Genomic DNA, 26,309 nt, shown 5'->3' with positions numbered 1-26,309 from the left:
CAGGGCTCTGCCTTATGGCCCCTTGTTTATCATCATGATCTACTTCCTGTCATCCATATAATCCACAAATTCCACATTATTCTTCCCGCCACTACTATACTATCATTTGTTGTCAGCGGCAGAACTAGAAAACATTGATAAAGTGGTACAAGGTATCATTATCCACTGCAACACAGTCGCAATTAAAAAACAACTAGTAGTTTTTTTTCCAAAATATATGAATGAATACATCATGCTGTTTTGTGGTTTAATATGGTCTATTATTAGTCAAAACATATGCATAGTTAAACAAATTTGACATTTTTTGCCTAATTTAAGCATTTTCACGCATAAAAATGACTAAATGAAGTAAAATACAAAGGCATTCAAAAGACACATTCAAAGACATTGTGAAGATATGTAGTATTGTACACTGGTCACTAGGTGTCAGTAATGTTACTGTAATGTTGGGTGAGACACAAGCACCAGACTTCATGGCCGTAACGACAGGCTTTTATTGGAGCTTTGAATGATCTCACAACAGGCACAATAATCCCTAACACGAGCTACTGTTGCGGCCGTAACATCAAGATAAAACTCAACCCCCTGACGCCACTTCCTGTCCGCACCACCGGAACACATTTACAGGAACACATACAAGCGCAAGCCTTATCTATTAGCTGTGTCATTAGACACTCGGTTCACAAGACGAGGTGATACACGAGATTGGGTCTATGAGAATGAGACGAGACGAGATTTTAAGAAAAGTACTTTTAAGAAAACTACAATGAAAAAACATAAAAAATATATATTATAATTATATATATTATATATTATATATATATTATATACTGTATATATTGCAATATATTGCAATCTACTAATTTAATTTGTACTATGTTACCTTGCTTTGCGCCTCACCAGGCTACACTCTTCTACACTCTGTGTGTACGCTAGCGGCCCCGCCTCCACCCACTGAGACAAATAGGCTGTATGACTGACAAAACAGCCCACTGCGGAACAAACGCGCCAAGGTGCTGACACCAATGCACCAATGAGTGAACCCTCTTCCTGCCTGGTTGGAGGCGGGAGACGAGGGAAACAGACACGCATGCACATGGCAATATATTGAGGGCGGCAAAATGACCTGTTCATTTTAATTTATTGTGCGATTAATTTATTTAGTATCATCCTAGGCCGAGTTCCAATGAGATTTCTGAACAAGACATTTTGTCATGTTATAATCTCGTAAGATCGTGTGACATGAAATCTTGTGACACCTCTATTGTTTATGTCTTATATGATTTTCTGTTATGTCTACTAGTGTATAGGTGACTATAGGGGTGTTATTTCATGATTAGAGTGCTCTAATAATGTTAAAAAACGCATTTAGAAGGTTGTAAACAGGTTTAAACATGCTCTAACAAAAGGAATCCTACTTGGCGGAATCTTCCTTGTTAACACCCACCTCTACTGTACCATCATTCATTTCCATGTTGATAAGGGGGTGTAGGGTATCATTATCCACTGCGATACAATACAATACACCAGTGTTCATAATATACGGTATCTATGCAGTAGTAACACCTCGTGTTCCCCAGGGCTCTGTTCTAGATCCACTTCTTTTTATATTTTCATGATCTACTTCACCATGGACACATCTTCTGTAAATTCATTGTCACGCGAATGACGCACAGCTCATCAGTGGACACATATTGTGATATCATATTGTGAGATACTATCATTATTTTTTAGGTCATGTACTTCATCAATGGAAAACAGGTGTGATATCATATCGTGAACCCCATTGTGATATTATCCTGATCAATGGCAAAATATTGTGATCATCTGGTATTTCCAGTTAGTCTGTGACTCACGTCCCTGGTGGTTAGCATGACACGCTAACACCTGCTTGGAGAAGAAGAATGATGCAGTCCAAGGAAGTGAAATATCACAAAGAATGTCAGCCACCGTTTGGGGGTATTTTCAGACGGACGTCACGGAAAAGAAAAACGCAGCTGTCGTCTTAGTGGTGTGTGTGCATGTATACGCTGTGACACGTGCAGCTTACAAGAGATGAAGTGCGGAGTAAGGCGCCATCTGATCCTTGTGGCGTGTCCAAAGGCTGCTAGCTCATGTCAGCATGGATGCTTTTCTTATTTTGTCAATGTTGGTGTGACAGCATAGAATCAATGTGTTTATTGTTGGGGTTTTTAGTTCAATCATCAGAAATGACGCAGTTCAACTGACTACTGGGTTTTTAGCAGCAGACAAACATGGCAGTGATGGTGAAGGTTTAACTAAACCGTCCAGTAGCTTGAGGCTGATGTTCCACTACTTGCATTACTCAAAAACTATTGGCTGCTTTTTCAAGAACCTGGGCCAAGGAGTGTATCGCGGGCCAAGGGGGAAGCCATTAATTGTGGAGCGGAGCCATTTAACATACTGAAATATGAAATACTTTTATCGACTTGGCAAGAAGTCTGTGGGTTGGGCCGACCTGGAATAACAAGGACAAAGATATTCATTTCATTGCATAATCACACTGTGATATATTTCATTTTCCAATTACACCGGGCCAGCAGAGGTTGGTTGTTGGCTGGATTTCATCGAAAATACGGAATCATTCCTGGACTGATTTGAGTGAGTAGTACACTGTAGGTACTTTGTGAAGACCTCTGCCAATATCAATGGAAGACACAAGGAGTGGTGAGAAGATGTAATTGGACTCATTTCTTATTCAGTTATGTTGCGTAGTCACTACATCATGAAGTCACACATTTATAAATGGTCAGAAAATCCATTCAGACCCTCCTGGTTTGCTGCTGACGGAAAGTGAAACAAGTAAACCCGAAGAGAGGGCTAATTGGAATAAAAATAAATATAGCAATCGGTTCGCTACAACACAACGTGGTGTGACATCAATGGAGTGACTAAAGTAATCCCTTGTTTATTGGGGTTAATTGGTTCCCTCTAGACATGAAATAAAACCCCTATCGTCACCTTCACATTTGTATTACCCCATACAGTAGCTATAATCATAAAAAATAAGACATTATAAATAAATAAGGTAAGACAGACTCACACGTTAGCAGTTCTTTGTTGTTTTTTCTGGACAGCGTTCTTCCTTGCTGTTTTAAATGGCTTTACACTCATATCACCCCAAATTGTAGACATAATACGAATAAATAAGCCATTTAAGACGCAAATGAAACTGCTGCTCGAGCAGTATCACAGTAAATGGGTTCCCGAGGGAATGTATGAATGTATAAATCTTTTGAACTTGTTTTTTTAAATTTATTTCATTTATTTATCTCCCAGATCTAAGTTTCATTCCTTAAACATACACTATACAGTGGTGTGAAAGTGTTTGACCCCTTCCTGATTGATGACTGACTTTTTTTCGTATGTTTGGCACACTTAAACACAACTGAACACAAAATGCAGTTTTAAAACGAAGCTTTTTATTATTAAGAGAGAAAAAAATCCAAAGCTACATGGCCCTGTTTGAAAACGTGATTGCCCCCTAAACCTAATAAGTGGTTGGGCCCCCCTTAGCAGCAACAACTGCAATCAAGTGTTTGTGATAACTTGCAATGAGTCTCTTACAGCGCTGTGGAGGAATTTTAGCCCACTCATCTTTGCAGAATTGTTGTCATTCAGCCACGTTGGAGGTTTTTCCAGCATGAAGCGCCTTTTTAAGGTCATGCCACAGCATCGCAATAGGATTCAGGTCAGGACTTTGACTAGGCCACTCCAAAGTCTTTGTTTTTCTTCAGCCATTCAGAGGTGGACTTGCTGGTGTGTTTTGGATCACTGTCCTGCTGGTTTCAGCTTGAGGTCACCAACAGATGGACGGACATTCTCTTCCAGTCTTCCAGGTCCTGAAGCAGCAAAACAGCCCCAGACCATCACACTACCACCACCATATTTTACTGTTTGTATGATGTTCTTTTTCTGAAATGCAGTGTTACTTTCACACCAGTTGTAATGGGACACACACCTTCCAAAAAGTCTAACTTTTGTCTCATCAGACCACAGAGTATTTTCCCAAAGGTCTTGGGGATCATCAAGATGTTTTCTGGCAAAATTGAGATGAGCCTTAATGTTCTTTTTGTTCAGCAGTGGTTTTGGTCTGAACCTTAACTGAGGCAAGTGGGGCCTGCAGTTCTTTGGATGTTGTTGTGGGGTCTCTGGCCACTCCTGGTTAGGTTCACCACTGTTCCATGGTTTTGCCATTTGTGGATAATGGCTCTCACTGTGGTTCGCCGCAGTTCCAAAGCTTTAGAAACGGCTTCCAGTCTGATAGATCTCAATTAATCTCAGTTAAGTTATGTTTTAACGGGGAGGCAATCACGTTTTAAAAAGTAAAAAGTTTAATTTAAAAACTACATTTTGTGTTCAGTTGTGTTGTCATTGACTAATATTTACATTTGTTTGATCACACTTTACATTTGATTACATTTGTTTGATCACACTTAAATGTTTCATCTGAAACATTTAAGTGTGACAAACATGCGAACAAAAAAAAAAAGAAATCAGGAAGGGGACAACACTTTTTCATACCACTCTATATAATATTTATTGACGTATCTTGAGTACCAAAAAAGCACTATATACTAGTAAATGTGATGTGTATTATTATGTACTGTGTTTATTATTAAAAAAAAGATTTTTACAAAATGACAAATATTATTATACAAGAATGAATAAATAGGTCTTACTTTTAATTTGGTTACCATTGAAATGAGGTATTTAACGTTTAATTACGAATGGTTGGTGGAAAATGAAAAAATACACACACAAATGCATTCTAACGTTCATGTCTGCAGCCCCCATCCCTGTGGAGAAGACATCATGCATGAAGCAAATGTTGAGGTGATGGAGGTGCGTGAGGAGTGTGTGTCTCCACAGTACCTCTCCCACCATGCCGTTCCACACGTTATTGATCTTCTTGCCGTGTTTGCCATTGGTCACCAGGTAGAGGTCGTAGGTGAACTTGACGTTCCTGGCAATCTTCTTCAGGATGTCAATGCAGAAGCCCTTGCAGCACTGCTTGATGTAGGAGCCTCCTGACGTGCTGTTACTGCAACACACACACGGTGATTTTGTCGTGTTTAACGTGGGAGGACATGATGATGCTGATGTGGGCCAGTCACAGCAACTGCAGGCTTGCTCCACATCTGGAGCATCGATTGAAGTGTGAACAAGAAATTATGACAAGTAATAGCACTGAAGGGCAGAGAGTGACGTGTGCGTGTGTGCCAGCTAACCGGACCAGATGAAAACACAGAGGTCCCGAGCAGATGCTGCTGGGCTTTAAATAGAGCCGGCCTCTGCAGAACAACCAAGCCACATGACTTAAATATCAGCTGTCCTTCTTAGCCTGGTTCTGCTCGCTCCTTCTCTTCTTCCTCCTACAAGGGGGACACATCCATACCCCCACTGCAGAGAGAGTATTTGGAGTAGTGTCTTTTCTATGTACCTGACCCATCAGGTCTCTGTCCCAGGGGCAGAGTGCCAACAGCCAGCCAACAGTTTATCATTTAAAACGTTCCAATGGGTGTGGCTGGCGTTTATGAATCTTCATCTCGCCCTATGAATTCCGCCTGGCAACAACTAGACACACAAGTCCATCCATCCATCTTCTATGCCGCCTATACTCACTAGGGTCGTGGGTATGCTGGAGCCTATCCCAGCTGACTTCAGGCAAGAGGCGGGGTACACCCTGGACTGGTCGCCAGCCAATAGCAGGGCACATATAGACAAACAACCATTCACACTCACATGTGGGAGGAAACCGGAGTATCCGGAGAAAACCCACACACACACGGGGAGAACATGCAAACTCCACACAGGGGTGCCCAAGGGAGAAGAGAACCCAGGTCTCCCCAATCTCCTGACTGCCACACCAGTCTATGACTTAAAATAAAATGTTTGACCCCACATTCAAAATGAACCTCTAACAATCCATGCAGGCCCTGAATACTGTTTCAGCTACTTCCCGACTCCATAGAAAGGTAGAAGGGGGTGCCCTCAAAATTGGGGTTGGAACTTAATCCCTGTAGACCACTTCCAAAGGTTGTACCCAAGGGCAAGATGGCTTGATCACCCCCAAAGAGGACGAGCCAACATCGTAACAGGATGAGGGCGGTGCCACTGGAAAACACACTCTTGGTAATGTGGGTGTACAATTTTTCCATTCCAAAGTTACTTCAAAGGGCTCAAAGCCACAAGCCCGACGAAGATCCACAAAAGTAGGGGTGGACAAAATGTGGCTTGGGGGCCATCCACGGCCCGTGGCTCATTTGTCATTGCATCACTGCAGAAATAAAACAAAATTCAGAAAACAGGAAAAGGGTCAAACTAGAGCAAAAGGCACAATGAGAAAAGGGAGACCAGGGAAAGTTTGGTGACCACTGTCTTAGAACATCAACAACTCCCTCCTGGGAATGTGGATGTGGAACTTGGATTCATTGCTTGCTGGTCGGCCATTATACACTTACCAAAGGCCATGCCTGGCGGAGCCCCCAAATCCTGGTTTGGGTACTTTGGATGTCATAGAAGAACACGGGTGGTGTCATTGCAAATGTTGTTCCTGGAAATGTGCAAATAAGTCATTTAAGCTGTTGCAGGACAAATCAAAGCATGTGGGACCGTTTTCCTGTTGTTCCACAAAGTTTTCCAAATAAAACTGTCCTAAAAAGATAAGCACGTACGCGAGATGGACAGGCGGATTGATGCGGCGTCTGCAGTGATGCAGACTCTGCATCGGTCCGTTGTGGTGAAGAGGGAGCTGAGCTGAAAGGTAAAGCTCTCAAAATAGCATTTTAACTACGTTCCTACCCTCACCTATGATCATTAGCTTTGGGTAGTGACAGAATACAGTGGGTACAAGCGGGCAAATGTGTTTTTCTCTGTAGGAGGCACTGTCATTCGGGATAAACTGTGAGTAGAACCGCTGCTCCTCTGCATTGAGAGGAGCCAGATGAGCTGGCACGGGCATTTGGTCAGGATGCCTCGCTGCAGAGATGTTCAGGGAGTCTCGGATCAGTAGGCGACTTCAGGGAAGACCCAGCACGTTCAAGAGACTATGTCTCTCAACTGGCCAGGGAACGCCTCATGATCTGCCGGGAGGAGTTGGACGAAGAAGCCAGGGAGCGGGAAGTCTGGGCTTCCCTACATAAGCTGCTCCCCCCCACAGATAAGCGGTAGAAGATGGATGGTTGGATCAAAAGGTAAGCTTTGTGTAACCTTAGATGACTTTTTTCCCCAACTCCAACTACCATGTAGGCAGAGACCAGAAAGTTCACAAAGGCATTCACATGAGAGAAAATGCCAGCAATAGATCAGTGTGTGTCTCAGGTGTGGCCGTGCACACATCATGTATACATTAAACCTTTCCAGCTGAGGCCTCCATGTCCTTGTGTCACTATGTAAACACTCACATTCCCCGAGGTGCATGTGCATCTGTCTGTTCACGTCACACTTGTATATCAACACAAACACACAAACAACAAGGATGCAGTGACACAGCAAAGTTATGGCTACTCCTGCACCAGATCGTGCGTCAAAGCGGCTTTCTCTGTACATTTCTGGATTCAGGTGTGGAGGAGACATACTCCGCCATCTTCACCTTCATCTTCCTCAGTCACCTTGGAGGCATGTTTGCTCTGCTTCACATTTTTTGAATTAATCTTTTATCTCAGTGAACCACAGCTCCCCCAGTGCTGACAGCACTCGTGTACGCGACCACCACCATGTTTAAGTGTAGGCAAGGAACAATGATTACTCAATTGTTGAGTCAATTTCACTGGATATTACCATATTTTCTGCCTTGGAGATATTGTGTCTGTAAGTAATGTGCAACTATAATCACAGCTGAAATGTGCTGTTTCAGTGTTGCTTGATTAGGACACTAATTAAGGCCAGCTTGGAGATGTTTTGCACATTTTGTAGCATAACATGCGATACTGCCTTGTTATTGGGTACTGAACACTCAAACACACACGCATGCACAAGTGGGGCACAAAGAGCACTTTGAGAGGTTGACGTGGTGCATTAAGAGATAGTCAGTAGAGATAACAAATATTCCGACAGTGAAGGACAAGAACAGTAAGTGCAGTTGCGTGAGTGGAAGTGAATATTCGGGAGACATTTGGGCAAAGATGTGACTCCACTGTCTGGTTGGGGAGGACGTCTCCATCGTGTGTCGATGGCACACTTCCCTTCTCCCAGACATTGTTTTTTCCTTTCAAACTGGTCGCCTGATCGGCAGCTGAACATCTTTACGGGATGGATGGGATGAGGAGGACACACTTCCATGCTTCAAGAGGATAAAGCGATAGAGAGGTTCCACAGTCTCATCCGGTCATGCGGCTTGGGAGAGAAAGGAGGCCGAGTGCTGAAGAGGCAGGTAGTGGGAAGCTAAAATGTGACGTGTGCAGCAGGCGACTGCGGGAGAAGACACCAGGAGAATTCCACGAGGTTGAAGACGGGTCGGGATGGGATGGTGTCAGAGTGTGGCAGCAGTCCAAATGAGGCACGAGGAATGTTTGAGAGCTGTCCCACAAGGACAGTCTTTTTGGTTTCCAGTCTCCAGGTAGAGCTCACAATGCTGTGACTCCTTGATTTATTTAGCAGTTTGTGTAAGAGAAACGCAAGAGGATGTGACAGAAATACCAACCTTGACCCTATTTGTGTAAAACAACACATGCATGCAGAATGCTGCTGTTTTTAGACCCAAACCAAGAAAAATGTGCTTGATGGCACACGTCTGAAGGCCCGGCGCTGTGAGAAAACGAGCGCTAATAGGATGAAGACAGTATGTCGAGAGAGCGCCGTTCACGGTTCATCAATGCAACATGGAAAACAAGCGACGCGGCACATGAACGCGTGAATCACAATGAATAAATGCACCATTGTAAGCAGCACCACCACAACAACACTCACGTTCAAGTGACGCCTTGACCACAAAATAATGGAGGAAAAAAAGCAAGCATGACAGCGCTAATTAGCTACCAATCAAACCTGCCAGTCAGAATAATAGCATCCCCCTCAACAGTCAACTCATTTATTGTTTTACTTTGAACTTTTTCTGTTTTACTCATTTTTATACATTGATAAACTTTTTTTGTCTTTTTTTTTTTTTTTACATTTTATTATGACTAGTAGGTAAAATGAAAACAAGTGATCCATCCTTAAAAGTTAAAGCGAACTGATCTTAATTATTATTATAATTGAAAATAAAAACATATTTATATTATTCATCATTTAAAATACATGTTATTTTTTTAAATGATTAATATTTTAATTCATTTTCCAAATGAGACTACAAACCAACAATTTACAGTCCCTTAACACTACAATCATTTCATTTCCACAAACATTTCCAACTTTGTCATTAATTCTTCTTTTTTATTTAACACAATAATTGAATATATTTAAAATGTTTTATGTTTGATTTTGAATAGGGAAAATGAAAACAAGTGATCCTTACCTTCCTTAAAAGTTGACGCTGAGTGATGTCAATTATTATTATAATTTAAATAAATATATACAATTATTTGTATTATTAATTTTAAATTATACATGGTATTTAAAAATATATCTTATTATTTTAATTAATTTTTCCAAACAATCTACATGCCAACAATTTATGATCCCTGAAAGGGAAATTCAATTAAATAAACCAAATTGTGTAATAAGACAAATAAGTGGAAATGAATGGAAACTTCAAAGTCAAATCATTCTATTGGAAAACTTTTCCAACTCACTGTCATTAACTCTTGTTTTTTTATTTAACAAAAAAAATGGAACATGGAAATGTAATCCCAATAATTAAATGTGTAATAATATTTTCACAGTTAAATATCCTTTCATATTTCACTCCATTCATTCGTAGATCTTTGACTTACCATGATTGTTTTTATTATTATTTTTACTTATTGTATTTCTTATTTGTGCTTGAATTCATGTGATTTTGTTTTTATATTTGTGTTTTATTGATTGGAAAACAAGTCTTTTGTTTGAAAAGTGCTTTATAAATAAAGTTGGATTGGCTCAGGACAAATCACCTGGTTCTCCTGCGTTTTGACTTCCATGAAGTCATTGTGCAAGCAGGTGGAAGGTGGACGGACAGGGAAAGCCGTGTTGGCGTGACAGGACGTGCTTACTCTTTGACGTGCTTGCGGCAGGGCACCGAGTTCCTCATGCAGGTTCCGGTGAGGATGTCCACGTTGTCCACGATGACAAAGGGCTTCTCCTCCAGCGTGACGATGGACAAGTGGTTCTCGTCGGCGTCCTCGTCGCCGTGCGAGTTGTAGCGCGGCCACACGGGGAACATCAAGGACAGCGTCCCGTTCTCCCAGCGGCCCATCTGAGTGCAAACAGAACATGTATCACACTGATGATGGCGATGATGATGATGGTACGTTACCTTCTCCCATGTCCTTTCGCTGTTCAACACGATGACCACCAACTTGGGGTTGGCCTGGTAACCGTCCGGGGTGAAGGACAGATCTCTGCCCTCGTTCCACACGTGCATCATGTGTCTGGTGAACACACACACACACACACACACACACACACACACACACACACACACACACACACACACACACACACACACACACACACACACGAAGGGAGAGGGGGTGAGAAGGAGAGGCTGTTATTTGTGTGTGTGAACAAGAGCGCACAAGAGCGCATAACTTTGAAATAACAAGTTAAGCGCTCTGTAATCACTGCGGGAGTGAGAGATCCTCTTCAAATCGATGCTGCTTTCACCTACTGTGTGTGTGTGTGTGTGTGTGTGTGTGTGTGTGTGTGTGTGTGTGTGTGGGAGGGGGACGAGTCAGAGGGCACATATCTCACCCATCAACACTCAGCATTGATTTCTGAGAGTCGAGGGTGCAACAAGGCAGCCTCACTCTCTTACTCACGAGCTATCTAGCAAACACACACACACACACACACACACTTCCTTTACTCGGTGCAACTGTGCACACACACAAATTCGCTTGAGTGAAGCGGCAAAGGCGGGAATGAAGTAGCAACACATGTAGCATTAGAATACGCTCTTCATGCTAAAACTCCTCTCATACCAACCACATGTGATGACAGTCTTTCTTGCCAAGGGACAATACTCTACAAAGTAAACATGGATGTGCTTTAGAGTAGCCAGTGTACAGCTCGGATAGCAGTATAGGTTTATTATCCATTACTGTCTAAATAGCTGACAACACAAATGAGTAGCAAGGTAATTGTGTCTTTGGTGTGTCCCTATCCAATATTGATATCGGTCCGATCGATAGCATATGCATCGGCCTGCAATCTTCAATATCAGCGCTCCAATACAAGCACTCCATTCGGGACTCTGATCCAGCGCCCGGGTAAAACCCACGTGATTGCAACCCCAGCATGTGCTAACGTGCTAACAAAGTAGCAAGGAGCAGGAGCTGGTGTTGGCCGTAGCACATGTGGCTGTATTTTTCATTCAAGTCTGAAAAAGACGGTGCAAAACCCACCACGCACAAGTCCCCCGCAAGACCATAGAGGCAAAGAAACAAATCTCTGCTGTCCAAAACATCTGCAATGCATTACAAAGTATTCCTGATACCTACTGTTGCTGACTGTTGTCATCTCTTTGAGTAATATCACTTGATCAAGCCCTATCTAACATTCCACACTACAAAATGAGTAAGACAAGTATGTCTGATTCCTGCAGATATCGGATCGGATTGATATCGGTATTGGCCGCCACTCAAGGCTGCAATATCGATATTGTAATTGATGTGAAAACGTTGCATTGGCACACCCCTAATTGCTAAATGCTGGCTTTTGGTAGTTGGTACCGGTTTACACTTACACACTTTTTAACTTTATTAGAGCCCAATAGACATGAAATAACACCCCTATAGTTACCTTTACACTCCTATTACCCAATATAGTAGACATATTAAGACAAAATAACACACCGACATAAATAAGACTCATGCTCGTGTGTGTTGCTGTAAATGTGTTCTGGTGGCGCAGACAGGAAGTGACGTCGGGGGTTTAGAGTTGAGTTTTAACTTGCCGTTGGTTACAGCCGCAACAGTAGCCCGTGTTAGGGATTATTGTGCCTGTTGCGAGATTATTCAAAGCTGCAATAAAAGCCTCTGGTGTTTGCGTGTCTCACCCAACATTACAGTAACATTACTGACACCAAGTGACCAGGGTGCAATACTACATATCATCACAGCGTCTTTGAATGTGTTTTCTGGACAGTACTTCCTGCAGTGACTATGCATCTTCTGAATGCCTTATATTTCTATTTTAGGTCATTTTTATGCTTGAAAATGATCATTTTTGGCATATTTTTTGACTGACAATAAGCCGTATTCAACCACAAAACAACGATGATTTATTAATTCATTTCATTTTGAAAAAGCATGCTATAGAGTGAAGCTCAGAAATTCCAAGTGTAAAGAGGTGAGGGATTAGCGTATAAACAAAGAAGTCAAAGAGGCTTTCCCCAGTTTCTGTGTTATGGAGCATCTTTCTGGGTATAAAAAGGAAGTGCTTGGGGGGATTGCATGCTTCAGAGGCTCCATTAAACGTAAAGAAGTTAAAATTTATGACAGGATGGCGGCCGGGAAGTCGACAAGAACCTGCACCACGGCTTTGGAGCCCAAATATGCTTATACATCAAATCTAATTGTCAACATATGCTGCTTTTTGCTGGAAGTCCAAGGGATCCACAAAAGTGCACAGAGTTGTTTAAAAAGCATGCAAATTGAGGGTAATAAGCTAGCAAGATGAATGAGGTGGCAGTGACAGGAGGGGAGTGTTAAAGAGTAATATTAGATCAAGCTGTCAACACCCACAATATTGAACTATGCTTTGATGTATGCTAGCACGTGCTAAGAGAAGCAGCGGGACCATCAAATCCTAAGAGACCGACTCATTTTAATCACAAACCTCATCAGTCAGCATTGACTTTGACACCTGACCTTCATGTAAGGACGTCGATCCCCAATCGCATTCAAGACAAAGATGAATGGAAGAATGTAGAAGAATTTCCTTCAAGCTGTTGTACGCCACCCTCAAGATGACATTTTTTCCAACCCAAAAATTTAGGAACACCACCACCACCAGCTAGCATACATACGCTCCTGATCAAAATGTTAGGAACAGCTGAAAAATTTCAAGAATGTACATTTTGCAATGTTGGATTTTAAAGAGGTTCTAAATAGGGCTTCAAAATACAAAAAGGAGAAATGTGAGAAAGAGAAAAAAAAGACACCAAGGTGTTCCCAGGCTAGCTGTGAGACATAATGCCTCCAGTGTGTCCTAGGTCTGCCCTGTGGCCTCCTCCCGGCTAGGCATGCTTGGAACACCTCACCAGGGAGGCGCCCGGGAGGCTTCCGGAGTAGATGCCCGAGCCACCTCGACTGGCTCCTCTCGATGTGAAGGAGCAGCAGTTCTACTCTGAACTGCTCTATCTGGGGGAAGACCCTCACTCCCAACCCGGAGGGAGCAATCCACACTTTCCCAGCTGAGAACCATTGCTTTGGATTTGGAGGTACTGAGTCTCATCCCAGAAGATTCACACTCAGCTGCAAACCGACCCAGCAAACATTGAAGGTCACAGCCTGATGAGGCCATCAGGACCATATCGTCTGCAAATAGAAGAGATGAGCTGCCAAGGCCCCCGAACTGAACCCCCTCGACACTTTGGCTGCACCTAGAAATTCTGTTCAGAATTTTTATGAACAGTATCGGTGACAGGGGGTGGCCTTGGCGGAGGCCAACGTTCACCAGAAACTTACTGCTGGCAATGTGAACCAGGCTCCTGCTGCGGTTGTACATGGACCGAATGGCACGTTGTAGCGCGCCACCAACCCCGTACTCCTGGAGCACCCCCCACAAGACACTGTGAGGGACAAGGTTGAATGCCTTTTCCAAGTCGGCAAAGCACATGTAGACCGGTTGGGAAAACTCCCATGGACTCTCCAGTACCCTTGCAAGGGTGTAGAGCTGGTCCAGTGTTCCGCAACCGGGACGAAAACCACATTGCACCTCCTGTAGCCGAGGTTCCACTAACGGCCGTACCCTTCTCTCCAGCACCCCGAAATAAAGGAGGGAAGTTGAGGCATGTGACCACCCTGGTCTACCAATCCACAGGTACTGTTTCCAACTTCCAACAAGAGACGTGTCAACCAAGACAGTTTAAATCATCCTGCGCAAAATGTTGGACTCTTCTTGTTTAGATCCTGTTTGGATTATCTGACAACCCGTTGAGTCAGCAAATTACAGTGGAACCTTGGTAAGCGTCAATTTGTTCCAGAAGGTCCAACTCTAACCGAAACGGACATTCAGCTGATGTAACAACCAGACGTATGATTTTTTTGGCGGTGTAATCTTTGCTGTTCCTCAAATCGCTGCATTTTTTTCGTTCGTGGAGAACGTATAAAAAAGGGGAAAAATACAGTATAGTAGTCCATCTGTGCAGGATGGGAGAAAGTTAGACGGTGTGTTCAACGCCCGTCAAGTCGCCGCTTGCATTAAAGATGCAAAAACTGTGGGCTTTCTAACTGTATATTATTGTTTGAATAAAATAATGGCCCAAATTTCCAAAATTGATAACCCTTTACATACTATTTTATGATGTTATTTACAAATTATTAATATTTTAATTTTTTTTCTGTGTTTTCTTTTTTTTTTTTTTTTTAATCATTGCACCTGAACGTTTCCCGTGGCCCGATGGTTAGGGTCCCCTGTCTTAGAGCATTGGGGACGTGATGTGTTCTTTTACACTTTGGAAAATACTGTAAGAACAACACTCACTTTCATACAATTGGCTTCTTTACTTTCGAAAGTAAGATTAATGTCTACATCAACAAATGATCGAATCGTATCATTTGTACATTGTATCGAATCGTTTTGTTTTAAAAATATATCGTTTTTTTTAATCATGTCTTAACCCGTGTATGTCGATGTGTACCAACTTGTCCACCACAAGTCCACACCATCACACATTTGACAGTTGTAGGGTAACACGCAGTCAAAATGTACTTTGTATGTATTTGTCTTGTGTTTTTGTTGAAAAACGCTTCATAACCTTGAACGTGAACCAACAAAAGCCTTCCTGATCAAAAAATGATTCATTGAGTGTCTCTCAAAGATCATTTGTGCATGTCTTCTTAAATTCATGCAAATTTGTGTCCAACACTGCAGGGTTTGAGCGTATACACACACACACACAAACACCTTTTTATTGTAGTGTGTCTAATACGTGTGTGTGTGTGTGTGTGTGTGTGTTTGTGTGCCACCCACAGAGCCCAACAACAAGGAAAGGAGAACAAAGCTGCTTAAATCCGGACTGTGTGTCCACTCATGTGAAGAGAACACACGCACACGCGCGCATGCATGCACGCACGCACACACACGCACGCACGCACACACACACACACACACACACACTTTTTGGCTTCAGCAAAAATGACACAAAGGCCTGCAAGGAGTTTAACTGGAAGTAATGAGACAAATGACAAATATTCATGAGATATGTAATTGCTTGATGTTCCTTTTCCATCTTAAATGAGGGCAAAGTAGGATTTTCCTGACGTAGAAAATGTGGCCTTCAGTAAAATCCTCAGAGCTGAGTGGAGCAATGAATAATAATAAAGCATGTCTCGGTCGTATGTGTGGTGGATCTGGTGTCGTGCTACCTGCGCAGGGCGCTGGGCGGCAGCTTCCCCGGGCTGCGGTCGGACGGCGTGCTGAAGCAGCTGCTTTGGGCTTCGGGCAGCTCTCCCTTCTCCCGCAGCATGGCGGTGGCGGCGGACGAGATGATGCCCACCCCGTCCCTCATCCGTGTCTCCAGCGGGTACTCCCAGTCGTCGTAGGACACGGAGATCATTCCCAGAGGAAAGGCCTGGGCAGGAGGGGGATAAATATCAACTATGGTAAAAAAAATGTACAGTTTGGATTACAGTTATCTCTCGTTTATGGCGCTTAGTCGGTTCCAGACACGACCGTGATCAGCAAATTTCCGCAAAGTAGGATTTCTTTTTTATAAATAGAAATGCATTTCGGCAGCCTCAGCATAAAAATGGTGAAATGAACTAAAATACAAATATAAGCCATTAAGAGCCCCATTCAACTTGTGAATGTAGTAATCTACATTGGCCACTAGGTGCCAGTAATTGTTGGGTGAGACACAAGTACCAGATTTGATCGCTGGAACAACAGACTTTTATTACAGACACAATAATCCCGAACACGGGCTACTGTTGTGGCCGTAACCCACAACAAGCTAAAACCCGACTCTGAACCCCTGCTGTCCCTTCCTGTCCGCCCCCCATTCTGCTCCTCTACAAAGTAAAGGTCTTAAATGATTATGTCTGCTATACTAAGTAATAGGAGTGTTATTTCATGTCTAGCAATATTAAAAAGTGTACGTAGAAGGTGGTAAACAGGGATTCTATGCCATTACTACAAAAATATTTCATTTATAAAAAAAGGAATCCTACTTGGCAGAAATTCACTTATCACGGTCAGGCTTGGAACCAATTAACTGCCATAAACGAGGGATTACTGTATTTGTGTTTGACTTCATTTAACCAGTTTTATGCTTGAAAATGCTTCATTTAGGCAAAAAATCTGCTTGTGTATTTTTTTTAAAACAATAAAAGGTCATATTCAACAGTATGACTTATTAATTCATGTCTAAAAAGAATTACACCACCCTTGTTTCTTCAGTTTCTTGTTCATTTTAATGCCTGACACAACTAAAGTTAGCTTTGTTTGGACAAATATAACAATGACAACAAAAATAGCTCATAAGAGTTACATTTTTTTGACAGTACAATGCTATAGCTAGTCATGTAAGAACTAGATTTTTGGTTATTATCAAGAAAACCATGGAAGTTGCTAGATATCAGCTCTTAAATTAAACTCTTATGAACTTTATTTGTTATCATTATATTTGTCCAAACAAATGTACCTTTACTTGTACCAGGCATTTAAATAGATCAATAAACTGAAGAAACAAGGGTGGTATAATCATTTTTTCCATGATTGTATCTTTGAAAAGCTGTGATAGAAAATTTGAGGGGTGCAATGGAGGGTACTTTTCACCTTTTCGATGTAGCTATTTGGTGTATTAGCCAGAGCATGTGCCACACTGTGAGTATGAATGAATGTGTGTAAAAAGCTCGATAAAGAAAAGAAAACAAACCACTCTTTACAAGTGAAAGGATTTGCTTGTGAACTTTATCACGCACAAACAGCTTTGTTTAATGTTTTGAAATGTGTTTGCAAGCAGTGAGGACAAATGAAAGGTAGTTTAGTGTTTGCCAGTACGTGGAAATTAAACTTGAAATAAAAAATAAAAAAATCGTCATAAAAGAGGCTGAGCAGCAGCTTGACTGTAATTTCTCTTCTTAGATTAAATCAGTAAGACATGAAAAGTGAATTAGTGTTTTTTCCCCTTCTTATTGTTCTTCCTGTCTGCTGTGGTGTCTTTATGCTAAAGTGACGCTAACTGCAGCAACACACTGACAGCGGCTTATGCTCATACATCAAGCTTGTATTGATCCTCTTTTTATCTCTCACTGCCAAAAAAAGCAACTAAGTGCATTTCTAAAAAGTGCTGAATTTGCGCTCATGTTTTATTTTTTTTTTAAATCACAATCAAAAGAGAAAGGCAAAACTAAAATAATGTGGAATCTCTAAACTAGAAGCCACCTGAAGTCCATTCATCAATTTTGTACAGCGCTTGTCCTCATTAGAATCACAAAAAAGCTGGAGCCCATCCCAGATGACCTCAAGCAAGGGGGTGGGGTACACCCTGCACGGGCCCCCAGCCAATCACAGGGCACACATACTGTTCACACGCTCATTCACACCTATAGGCAATCTATAGTCTGCAATTAACACAACATAACATGACTCCAGCATCACCGTGGGTCTCAGCACAGCTACAGCCCCCATCACACTAAGCTTGACTCAGCATGAATCAGGCAGAACTAGCCGGAATGAAAATGTCTCAAAATTTACAACACCTTCGGGAGAGGATTTGACATTCGTAAGCTTGGCTCCTTTTTTCCTTGGTGGCATGACGTGATGTGCAGGCGGCCAGTGGTGAAGCTTGGCTCTTTTTGTCCTTGGCGGCATGACATGATGTGAATAGGCAACGCATCAATGGTGAGTGACGTTTCTTGTGCTTCAGCACCTCTGCACTGTCCATGCGGGCAGACGCAGGTGGCGTTAAATTGACTCCTTTTTCCCTTGGTGGTATGAAGTGATGTGAATAAGGTGATGCTTCACAGTGATGTTTCACCAGCAGTGGCTGCATTTGTTTTTCAGAATGCAATCAGAATTTTTGGAATGCTGTTGGAATACTGTAAGAATATTTAGGATGCAGTCACACTGCAGGTAGGATAGAATTTCTCAGCTTAGAATCCACCTTGAAACTTCCGGGCTGGTCATAAGAATGGGCTGTAATATTTGGAATGCTCTCAGAATGCACTTTGAATATACAGGAATAAACCAAAAATTTTCATTCTGACACCATTTTGGCTCATTCCACCTCTAGCGTGACTAGGATATTAGCAAAGTTAACATTTCATAATTATAATTAACAATGCTTGGCTCCTTTTTTCCTTGATGGCATGACGTGATGTGCCGGCAACCGGTGGTGGAGCTTGGCTCAGTTTTTCCTTGGCAGCATGACATGATGCGCCGGTGGCTGGGGGTTGAGCTTGGGGTCATAGGGTCATGCTTCATAGTGATGTTTCAGTGGCAGCAGGTTTTTACATTTTTTTCCAAATATAATCAGAATGTTTGGAATGCTGTTGGAATACCCTAAGAATGTTTAGGATGTCAGAGTGCAGGTAAAATACCTTTCGAATGTCCACTTCGAATCCACCTTGAAAGTTTTCAGAATGCTCAAAACATCCAGGTAATCACAGAATGGGCCCTAATATTTGGAATGCTCTCAGAATGCAGTCATGATTTTTATAATGTACTTAGAATATCCAGGAATAAACCAGGAATTTTCATTCTGACGCCATTCTGGCTCATTGCACCTCTAGTGTGACTCGGGTATCAGCAAAGCTAACATTTCATAATTCTAATTAACACTGCTTTACTTCTTCTTAAACTTGTATGACGCTGCATATTAGGGATGTCCCCATTCAATCTTCAGGATCAGGATCGGCTGTATTTTGAAGATCGGATAATATCGGCTTCCGCCACGAGATCGGGCCGATCCGGTTGCCGTATAAATTTCGCAACTCTGAGCCACACTCCAACATGGTAGGTGGTAATGCGTCTCAAAGCTGGTTGCGACTCGATTCCCGCCACCCGCAAGAAGAAGAAAACGCTTGCGCACACAGCAGTAACTATTGCATGCTAATAGGGCTCAAAGTCTGTCTTTGCTAGCTCAAAGCTAGGGCACAAATATAACTCCATAGACGTGCACCTCCCAAAAAATCTTTGAGCCACAACGACGCCGCTCGTTAAGTGCTGACATTGTAGCGCATTGACCAGCCCGTCTCCTCAATCTGTATCGCATGTCCACTACACTGAAAGACAAATAGTTGGGAGTTTGCTCATGAAGCTGACGCCACAACCCCAACCCGGACCAAGAGCCACAAAAGTAGGGGTGCCTAAAGTGCGGCTAGTGGTGGTTGGTGACCACTGAATTTGAGGGCTGAAGTTTTATCACGGCCACAGTTTGACCCTGGAACTGAATTTGTTTGAATGGGTTGGTTACTGTAATGTACTTGTTGTGTACCTCTGGTGTAAAGTCTGGGTTTCCGGTGGTGAGACTGGACACGATCCAGATGTATCCGGCTCCAATGAGGCCCAAGGAGCGCGCCTCCTCTAGAATGTACCTGCCAAGGAGATGCAGAGTGTGTCAGAAAGTGTCGAGTGTTTTTTTCTCCCTCCACTGATGAAAGGCGGCAGGTTGTGACAGGTCCTTACACGGCCTCGTCCTTGGAGCAGTACAGCAGGATGACGGGACTTTGGATCCTTTTGAGGGCGATGTGAGATTTGGAGTTGGGGTCGCCGTCCACAGCATCCAGCGTGACCACACTTTGAAGGTCCCAGCGCACAAAGCTGTGACAGTGGAGCAGTATAAATAAAGTATTAATAAAGAGCTCAAGCTTGCCCTTTGGCAACAAAAATGACTGTTTAGTGATATTGTATCTAGGGTGTCTTAGATGCTAGCTGCTGTGGTGTGGCGAGGTGTAACTATGCCAGTAATGTAGTTCTTGGGCGTAACAATGTTCATAACAATGCCGCTGTAGCTTGGTTAAAATGCAGGTCATATGATGTAAATGGAGCATTGTTGGCGCTTTTTGGAGGTTTTTTCAGAAGGCTTTTTAGGCGGAATAGGTGCGTCCCATGACTGCATCTTTTTAGCTGTTTTTATATCTTTAGAACGCAAAGAAAAGGTAAAGACATGTGTTCATGTCTCGTGTAGTATTATAACTTTTTCCTCTACCTAATTTTCCAAAAATTACAACTTTAGTTTGTTGTGTGTCTTTCTCATAATATTAAAAAATAAAAAAACACAACAAATTTTTCCTTCTTTTTCCACTCCTTAATGTTACATTGCATGTGATTTATGGCATCAATGAAGTGGATCAAGTACACAATAGCGCTTCTCGGAGAGACACACTCTGTCGCAGACAAACCCAGCTCATTAGAATTAAAGCTACACACACACACACACACACACACACACACACACACGGCTTACTAAAAGCACTTTTTAACCGTCCAAATTCCAGCATCACGTCCAGTATTTGGAGACCATACTTCCAATAAACTATTGTGGCTCCTCTGAGACTCATTTGAGGAACTTGTCCAGATGATTGCTTTGTGTGTGTCTGGACTCATCACCTGTGGTCCACCGTGATCCTCAGCGTGCTGATAAATTCCTGGTAGCCAGGGAACTTGGATGTGACGATAGAAAAGACGTGCCAGTCGTACTCCTCCATGATGGCCAGCATGAGCAGAGCCTCCTGCTGCAAAGCGGCGCCGAACTGAAAGAATGTGGACTTCTCGTCCTGGAAAAAAAAGACAAGCAGCGGAGGCAGTCAGCACATTTTTCAGCGTTGAATTAATTGCGACAGAGAGCAGAACAAGTGCGGCGGGACGTAATTAGAACCATTTTCAATTGTGCAATCAATTAGTAGAAGATAAGAGGAAGTGTGAGAAGGAGAGGAACGCACATGGAAGAAGGAAACATGCTGAGGACTTGAAAGACGTGCTTCTACAAAAATAAACTGTTTTATTATTCCGATAGTTTTAGTTAGTACTTATGAAGTACAACATTGCGCAATGAGGAATGCAAAGAGCAAGCAGCCACTAAGCAGGCGCATGTCACAACACAGACGGGCTAACTCTTCAGGTCAAGACTCAGCTGTCTACCTCCACCTCAAAGACAAAAAGCACCCCTTTGAGCACAAAAATGCACACATTCTGGACAGGGAAGACAGACGGTTTGAAAGGGGAGTGAGGGAAGGCATCTACGTTAAAGTTGCAGTCCTTTCGTCCCTTCCTAAAAGATTCAATCATTTATCCTCAAACAAATCAACAAGGCGCAGCCACTTTGGTTTCAGGTGTGTCCATGACCATGCCCGGTTCCCAAACTCTTCTGCATACCGGCAGACGGAGAGTTTGAACGCTGCGGTGAAAGATTGTCATGGCATTTTGAGAGGGTACAGGCCCGGTCACACCGCCCGAACCTTGCTGTAGCGTCCCTTGAACGGTAGGAAGAGGGGGCCGAATTTCGACAACGCTCGTCACAAAATGTGGAAAAAAAAAAAAAAAGAAAACACGGGTGTTGTCCTAGCGGTAAACCGCTGAAGCCAGTGTTGCTTTAGCCTTGATTTAACGGTAGCGAATGTTGGTTTAGCGGTGACGCCAGCGCCAGCGCATGCGCATGAGTTATCCTTGTATTGTACATAACACAGCATTGCTTCAGTGTGAATTTGAATAAACTCCAACGTTTGTAAAACGTATTGTATTTTACATTTGCAATGTTTTAATGGAAGCTTAGGTTAGCTTCAGTGTATATAGAGATCGTTTCACTGTGTGAAAATACAGACAGCCGTCAGATAAGTTAAGATAAATGGACTTGTAGTCAATTTCTGCGTCTGGTCACAGACCTGTCATCGTGTATAAACCGCACCCCAATTTTTTGCTTCTTACCAGTGGGAAAAAAGTGTGGTTTATAAACGGTGCTTTACGGTAGTTGACGGCTTCATACATTTTATTCAAAAACATTTCATTTACAACAGACACTAGCTTAAATAACAGTAGGGCACTACGTATGCTCTTTGACAACTGTCAGAACACTGCTTGTCAAATGGTCTGAAATGAGTCAGTTCATTTAAACACGACAGAAAACTCAAGCATTTGGTCTTCTATGCAGTACACGTTAAACAGGTCCTCATAGTACATCGTTTCTACATTACAGGCTACTATGAAAGCACATTCTTTGTGTTTTATTATATCACAGATCTTCTTGAACACAGGTAGATCAAAGCTACATCCAGTACATATGAACACACCAACATGGTGCTCTATACCGTAACTTCTCACCCAGTTGGTACTTGACACACTTGAAGATGCTTGCAGACATCATGCCTGACCACGTTCCTCCCCACCTTTCAAGTTGCAGATTGTTTTTGATGTTGTAGGGCCAAATGCAAATCTTCTAAAATAATAATTTTCATCATGAAGGCCACGGCAAACGACTGAGATTTTTAAAAATTTAACCACACCTTTTGAAAAAATGGTGTTTGTCTTCAACAACACATGCACCACGTATGGATAAGAGGGCCAATGTTTTGTATGCATCTTGGATAGTATCATCAAGCGGTGCTTGGGAATCAACTTCTTACCAGGAAGCAATGCTTTGTACCGAGTGTGGTGGTCACTTATCAGATGTTTCAAGTAAAGGATCATTCCATCAGTTATGGTGTAGGAGAACACTATGTTGACAATCTGCATCAAAAGGAGGAGGAAGTTCCAGTGATCATTCTCCTTTCAATAACATCAAATATAAGTGGAGTGTTACGTAGAAGACACCATGACTGGGCAGCATTCAGACCCAAATGTTTGCTCTTATCCATTTTTAACCATACGAGAGACTGAAGACAAAGTGAGCTTTGAACAGTTCATCAAAAGCTGCAATAAATGTATGTGCCTTGCATGGAACCGGCTTTTGGTCAATAATGTAGAACCTCTGGATGTCACTTGTGCTCACTGATGCAGAGGAGAAATGGTTGTCTTGTGTCAACAGTCTTGGAAGGGGGTCACACTGGCTCTTTTCTGTGTGTGAAAAGGGCAACAACAACAACAATTAAAACCCCTGTGCACGGTTTCCATTTCTCAGGTGTTTAGCACACCTTATTACAACACTGAATCAACACAATTAGCCGATTCAAGAAAATCTGCAACCTAAAATGAATGCTATTAGACAGAAATCATATTTTGATATGTAAAAATGTACCTTTGCATACCTTAAGATATCGGAGAAGATGGTTGGCTACTTGAGCCAAACTGATCTTTGCAGTTTTTTTCCTGGCCTCTAGAAGTCGGAGGGAGCAGAAGGATGGATGCCTAAAAGAAAATAAATAATTTTTAAACAGCTAAGAAATAAATATTTTAAGTTATTTGCGTAATACAGAACTGTTTCTACTGACCACAGCTGTCATCAGGTTGAGGTTCAGTTCCTGACAGCAACTCATCAATGTTCTGCTTTTGCAGGAGAGTCTTGCAGTCTACAATGACTTTTGCTTTGAAGACAGTTGACCACTTAGCCAGGAACCTCTGAGATACTTCATCACCAAACATCATTGAGAAATCCTGGTAAATCTGTAAACAAGAAATATTTCATATACTGTAGGCCCACAGGTTTACAAACGGTTGACATAATGGGTCATCTATGAGGATCAAATACTGATATAGTCCAAATACTAAAGATTTCCTTACCAATCCAGGAACATCAAGGAAGCGAGGGAACACATTGAGGACAGACGATGATACATCTTCTGCTTGGATCATATTCTGTTGATACTGGAAAGTTGCTCTCACCTTCTTTGACCACGGATTCATCGGTTAAATGTCTTACTGTAGATTGTGCCAGTGCCAGTTAACAGATATTCTCCTCTGGTTTTTGGACCATCCAGAGCCAGGAGAAGTGTTGGACACAACAGTGACTGGGTGACCAAAAATACATTTTTAGGCCTGAAAGATCATGACAACAATATCTCATTTGGACAAAACCAAGGTACCTGATGGGTCCACACTGCCTGTGATATCTAAACCACCTCATGCATTTTCAAATGTTTTCACGTCCTTACCTGTCACTGATAAAAGGACCTTGAAAGACAAAACACCTGACTTGACAAGCTCATCAAAGACATCCCCATCCACCTCTGAGAATAAAAATAAATGAAATATTAAAAATCCTACCAAAACAATAAAATAAATATGGAAAAGCCACAGTTGCAGGGCTTATTATGCCTTGATTAAAAAAAGTTATTACTTACCACATTCATGTAAGACTCAAGGAAAGGTTTGCTGTGGATCAAGAAGAAAAATAAAGATGCATCATTCTAAAAAATAAAAAAAAAACGTGTAGTTCACTTCCAACACATGCCTGACAATTATTTTTAAGTTACAGTAACAATTACAGTTGCCAACCTTGATATCTTGTATGTTGTACAGCATATCAAGTCCTTTGCTGGGGGCCAGCAGGCCTACGTGTGGGGGCTCCTCGTGCCAATTCGCTAGTTAGCCATTAGCTCATTCAAAATGAAGACAGTATAATGAATATAACGTAGCGTTCACTTACTTTGCCAAATGTTGCACAGGCAGTGCCGATTCAGCTCACAGCAACACTAAATAAAAAATATAACTTAGCAAAAACACGAGCTAACATTAGCAAAGGCTTTGGGTGGAAACAGCTGCCTCAGTTTATTAGTCTTAAATATCACACCAAAGGCTAACGTTTTTTATGTGTTAGCATCCAGGTACAACACAATTCATTAGTTCATCTATTTAAACGTTTACTTACCTACTGATGCAAAATGATTCCTAATTGTCAACTTCTTCCATCTGCTTTTCATTTCAGCAACGTGAGGTGAGGGGTGGAGTCTAAATGAAATGTCCGTGGGCGGAGCTTAAGACACGTGAACACTGTTAGGCGTTAAATGGAGGGTGGAAGTGTTGAATGTCTTTATTGTGACAGAAGATTTGAACATTCAACACTCCATTTTAACTACAACATTTTCATGATCCAGTGTTAAATTTAACATTTTTAAGAAAATGCAGTGTTAGATCAACTCCAAATAGTGTAAGATTGACACTCCAACTTCAAGATTCTCATCAACACCAAAAAATTAACACTGCTCAATTTGCTGTGTAATAATAATAATAATAATAAGGTAATAAGTCCAGTCCTGTTTGTGTTTTTATCGCTTCCCCTCTGTTGTATTGCAAAGCCGCATGGCGTGGGGGAGGAATGGTCTGCTCAGTCTTTCAGCGGAGCAGGACAGTGATAGTAATCTGCCAGTGAAACTGCTCTTCTGTCGGGGGATGATGCTGTGTGTTGGATGATGCTGGTTGTCCATGATGGAAAAGAGCCTCCTCAGTGTCCTTTGCTCTGCCACAGATGTCACGCTGTCCAGTTCAGTGCCAATGACAGAGCCTGCCTTCCTCACCAGTTTGTCCTTCTTCTTGAGGCTGCTACCCCAGCACACTACTGCATCAAGAGGGCACTCGCTACCACAGTCTGGTAGAAGATCTGTAGCAGCTTCTTGCATACTGTATGTCCAAGGACGCCAGCCTTCTGAGGAAGTACAGACAGCTCTGGCCTTTCCTGCGCAGACCATCTATGTTGGCAGTCCAGTCCAGTTTAGCACCCAGATGCACTCCCAGGTATTTATGGGTGTGAACCACCTTCACATGGTCACAGTCAAATGACAGAGGCCTTACTACATTGACATTGTTTCACGGCACAAGTAGCAAAACCGTTCTTGTCTGGACATGCCTCTACCGTTAGAGCAGGGGTGTCCAAAGTGGCCCGCGGCACATTCTAAAAATATAATTTAACAACAATAAAAAAAAATTTAAAAACAGCAAAAATGACAAAATCAGCAGTAATTTTATAAGAAAAATGTCAAAATATTATGGAAATAAAGTCATAATTACACATAAACGTTGAAATAGTTGGAAAAAAACAACAGCAGAAATAGAGAAATCAGCTGTAATTTTATGAGAATAACATCAAAATCTTAAGAGGGAAAAAATCG

At 42.2% G+C, this 26,309-nt stretch overlaps 1 protein-coding gene and 1 long non-coding RNA gene across 8 annotated transcripts in view; both read right to left on the bottom strand.

Moving 5' to 3' along the window:
- grin2ab (glutamate receptor, ionotropic, N-methyl D-aspartate 2A, b) overlaps positions 1–26,309 on the bottom strand; it is a 225,499-nt gene that overhangs the window by 29,738 nt on the left and 169,452 nt on the right. For all 5 annotated transcript variants that reach the window (XR_008570668.1, XR_008570670.1, XR_008570667.1 and 2 more), the window contains 7 exons: positions 20,884–21,050; positions 19,960–20,094; positions 19,769–19,868; positions 15,696–15,901; positions 10,418–10,532; positions 10,155–10,357; positions 4,897–5,065 (listed from right to left, as the gene is read on the bottom strand). Coding sequence is in view for 1 of the 5 variants with exons in the window: in XM_054778990.1 (XP_054634965.1) it covers positions 4,897–5,065; positions 10,155–10,357; positions 10,418–10,532; positions 15,696–15,901; positions 19,769–19,868; positions 19,960–20,094; positions 20,884–21,050 (1,095 nt within the window). In the remaining 4 variants the exon portion in view is untranslated. The remainder of the gene's footprint in view (positions 1–4,896; positions 5,066–10,154; positions 10,358–10,417; positions 10,533–15,695; positions 15,902–19,768; positions 19,869–19,959; positions 20,095–20,883; positions 21,051–26,309) is intronic.
- Positions 22,075–25,793, bottom strand: LOC129182622 (uncharacterized). Of its 3 annotated transcripts, XR_008570673.1 has the most exons (8): positions 25,073–25,793; positions 24,700–24,896; positions 24,546–24,576; positions 24,357–24,431; positions 23,986–24,240; positions 23,697–23,868; positions 23,514–23,613; positions 22,075–23,322 (listed from the first exon to the last, which is right to left on the bottom strand). It is a non-coding gene; the product is annotated as an uncharacterized LOC129182622 (long non-coding RNA). The 3 variants fall into 3 exon arrangements; XR_008570672.1 differs by having other exon boundaries at positions 24,546–24,896; XR_008570671.1 differs by having other exon boundaries at positions 23,986–24,431.

This window comes from Dunckerocampus dactyliophorus, chromosome 6 (genome assembly GCF_027744805.1).
Source record: "Dunckerocampus dactyliophorus isolate RoL2022-P2 chromosome 6, RoL_Ddac_1.1, whole genome shotgun sequence".
Lineage (NCBI taxonomy): Eukaryota > Metazoa > Chordata > Actinopteri > Syngnathiformes > Syngnathidae > Dunckerocampus > Dunckerocampus dactyliophorus.
This window is presented reverse-complemented; position numbering and strand designations above follow the sequence as displayed.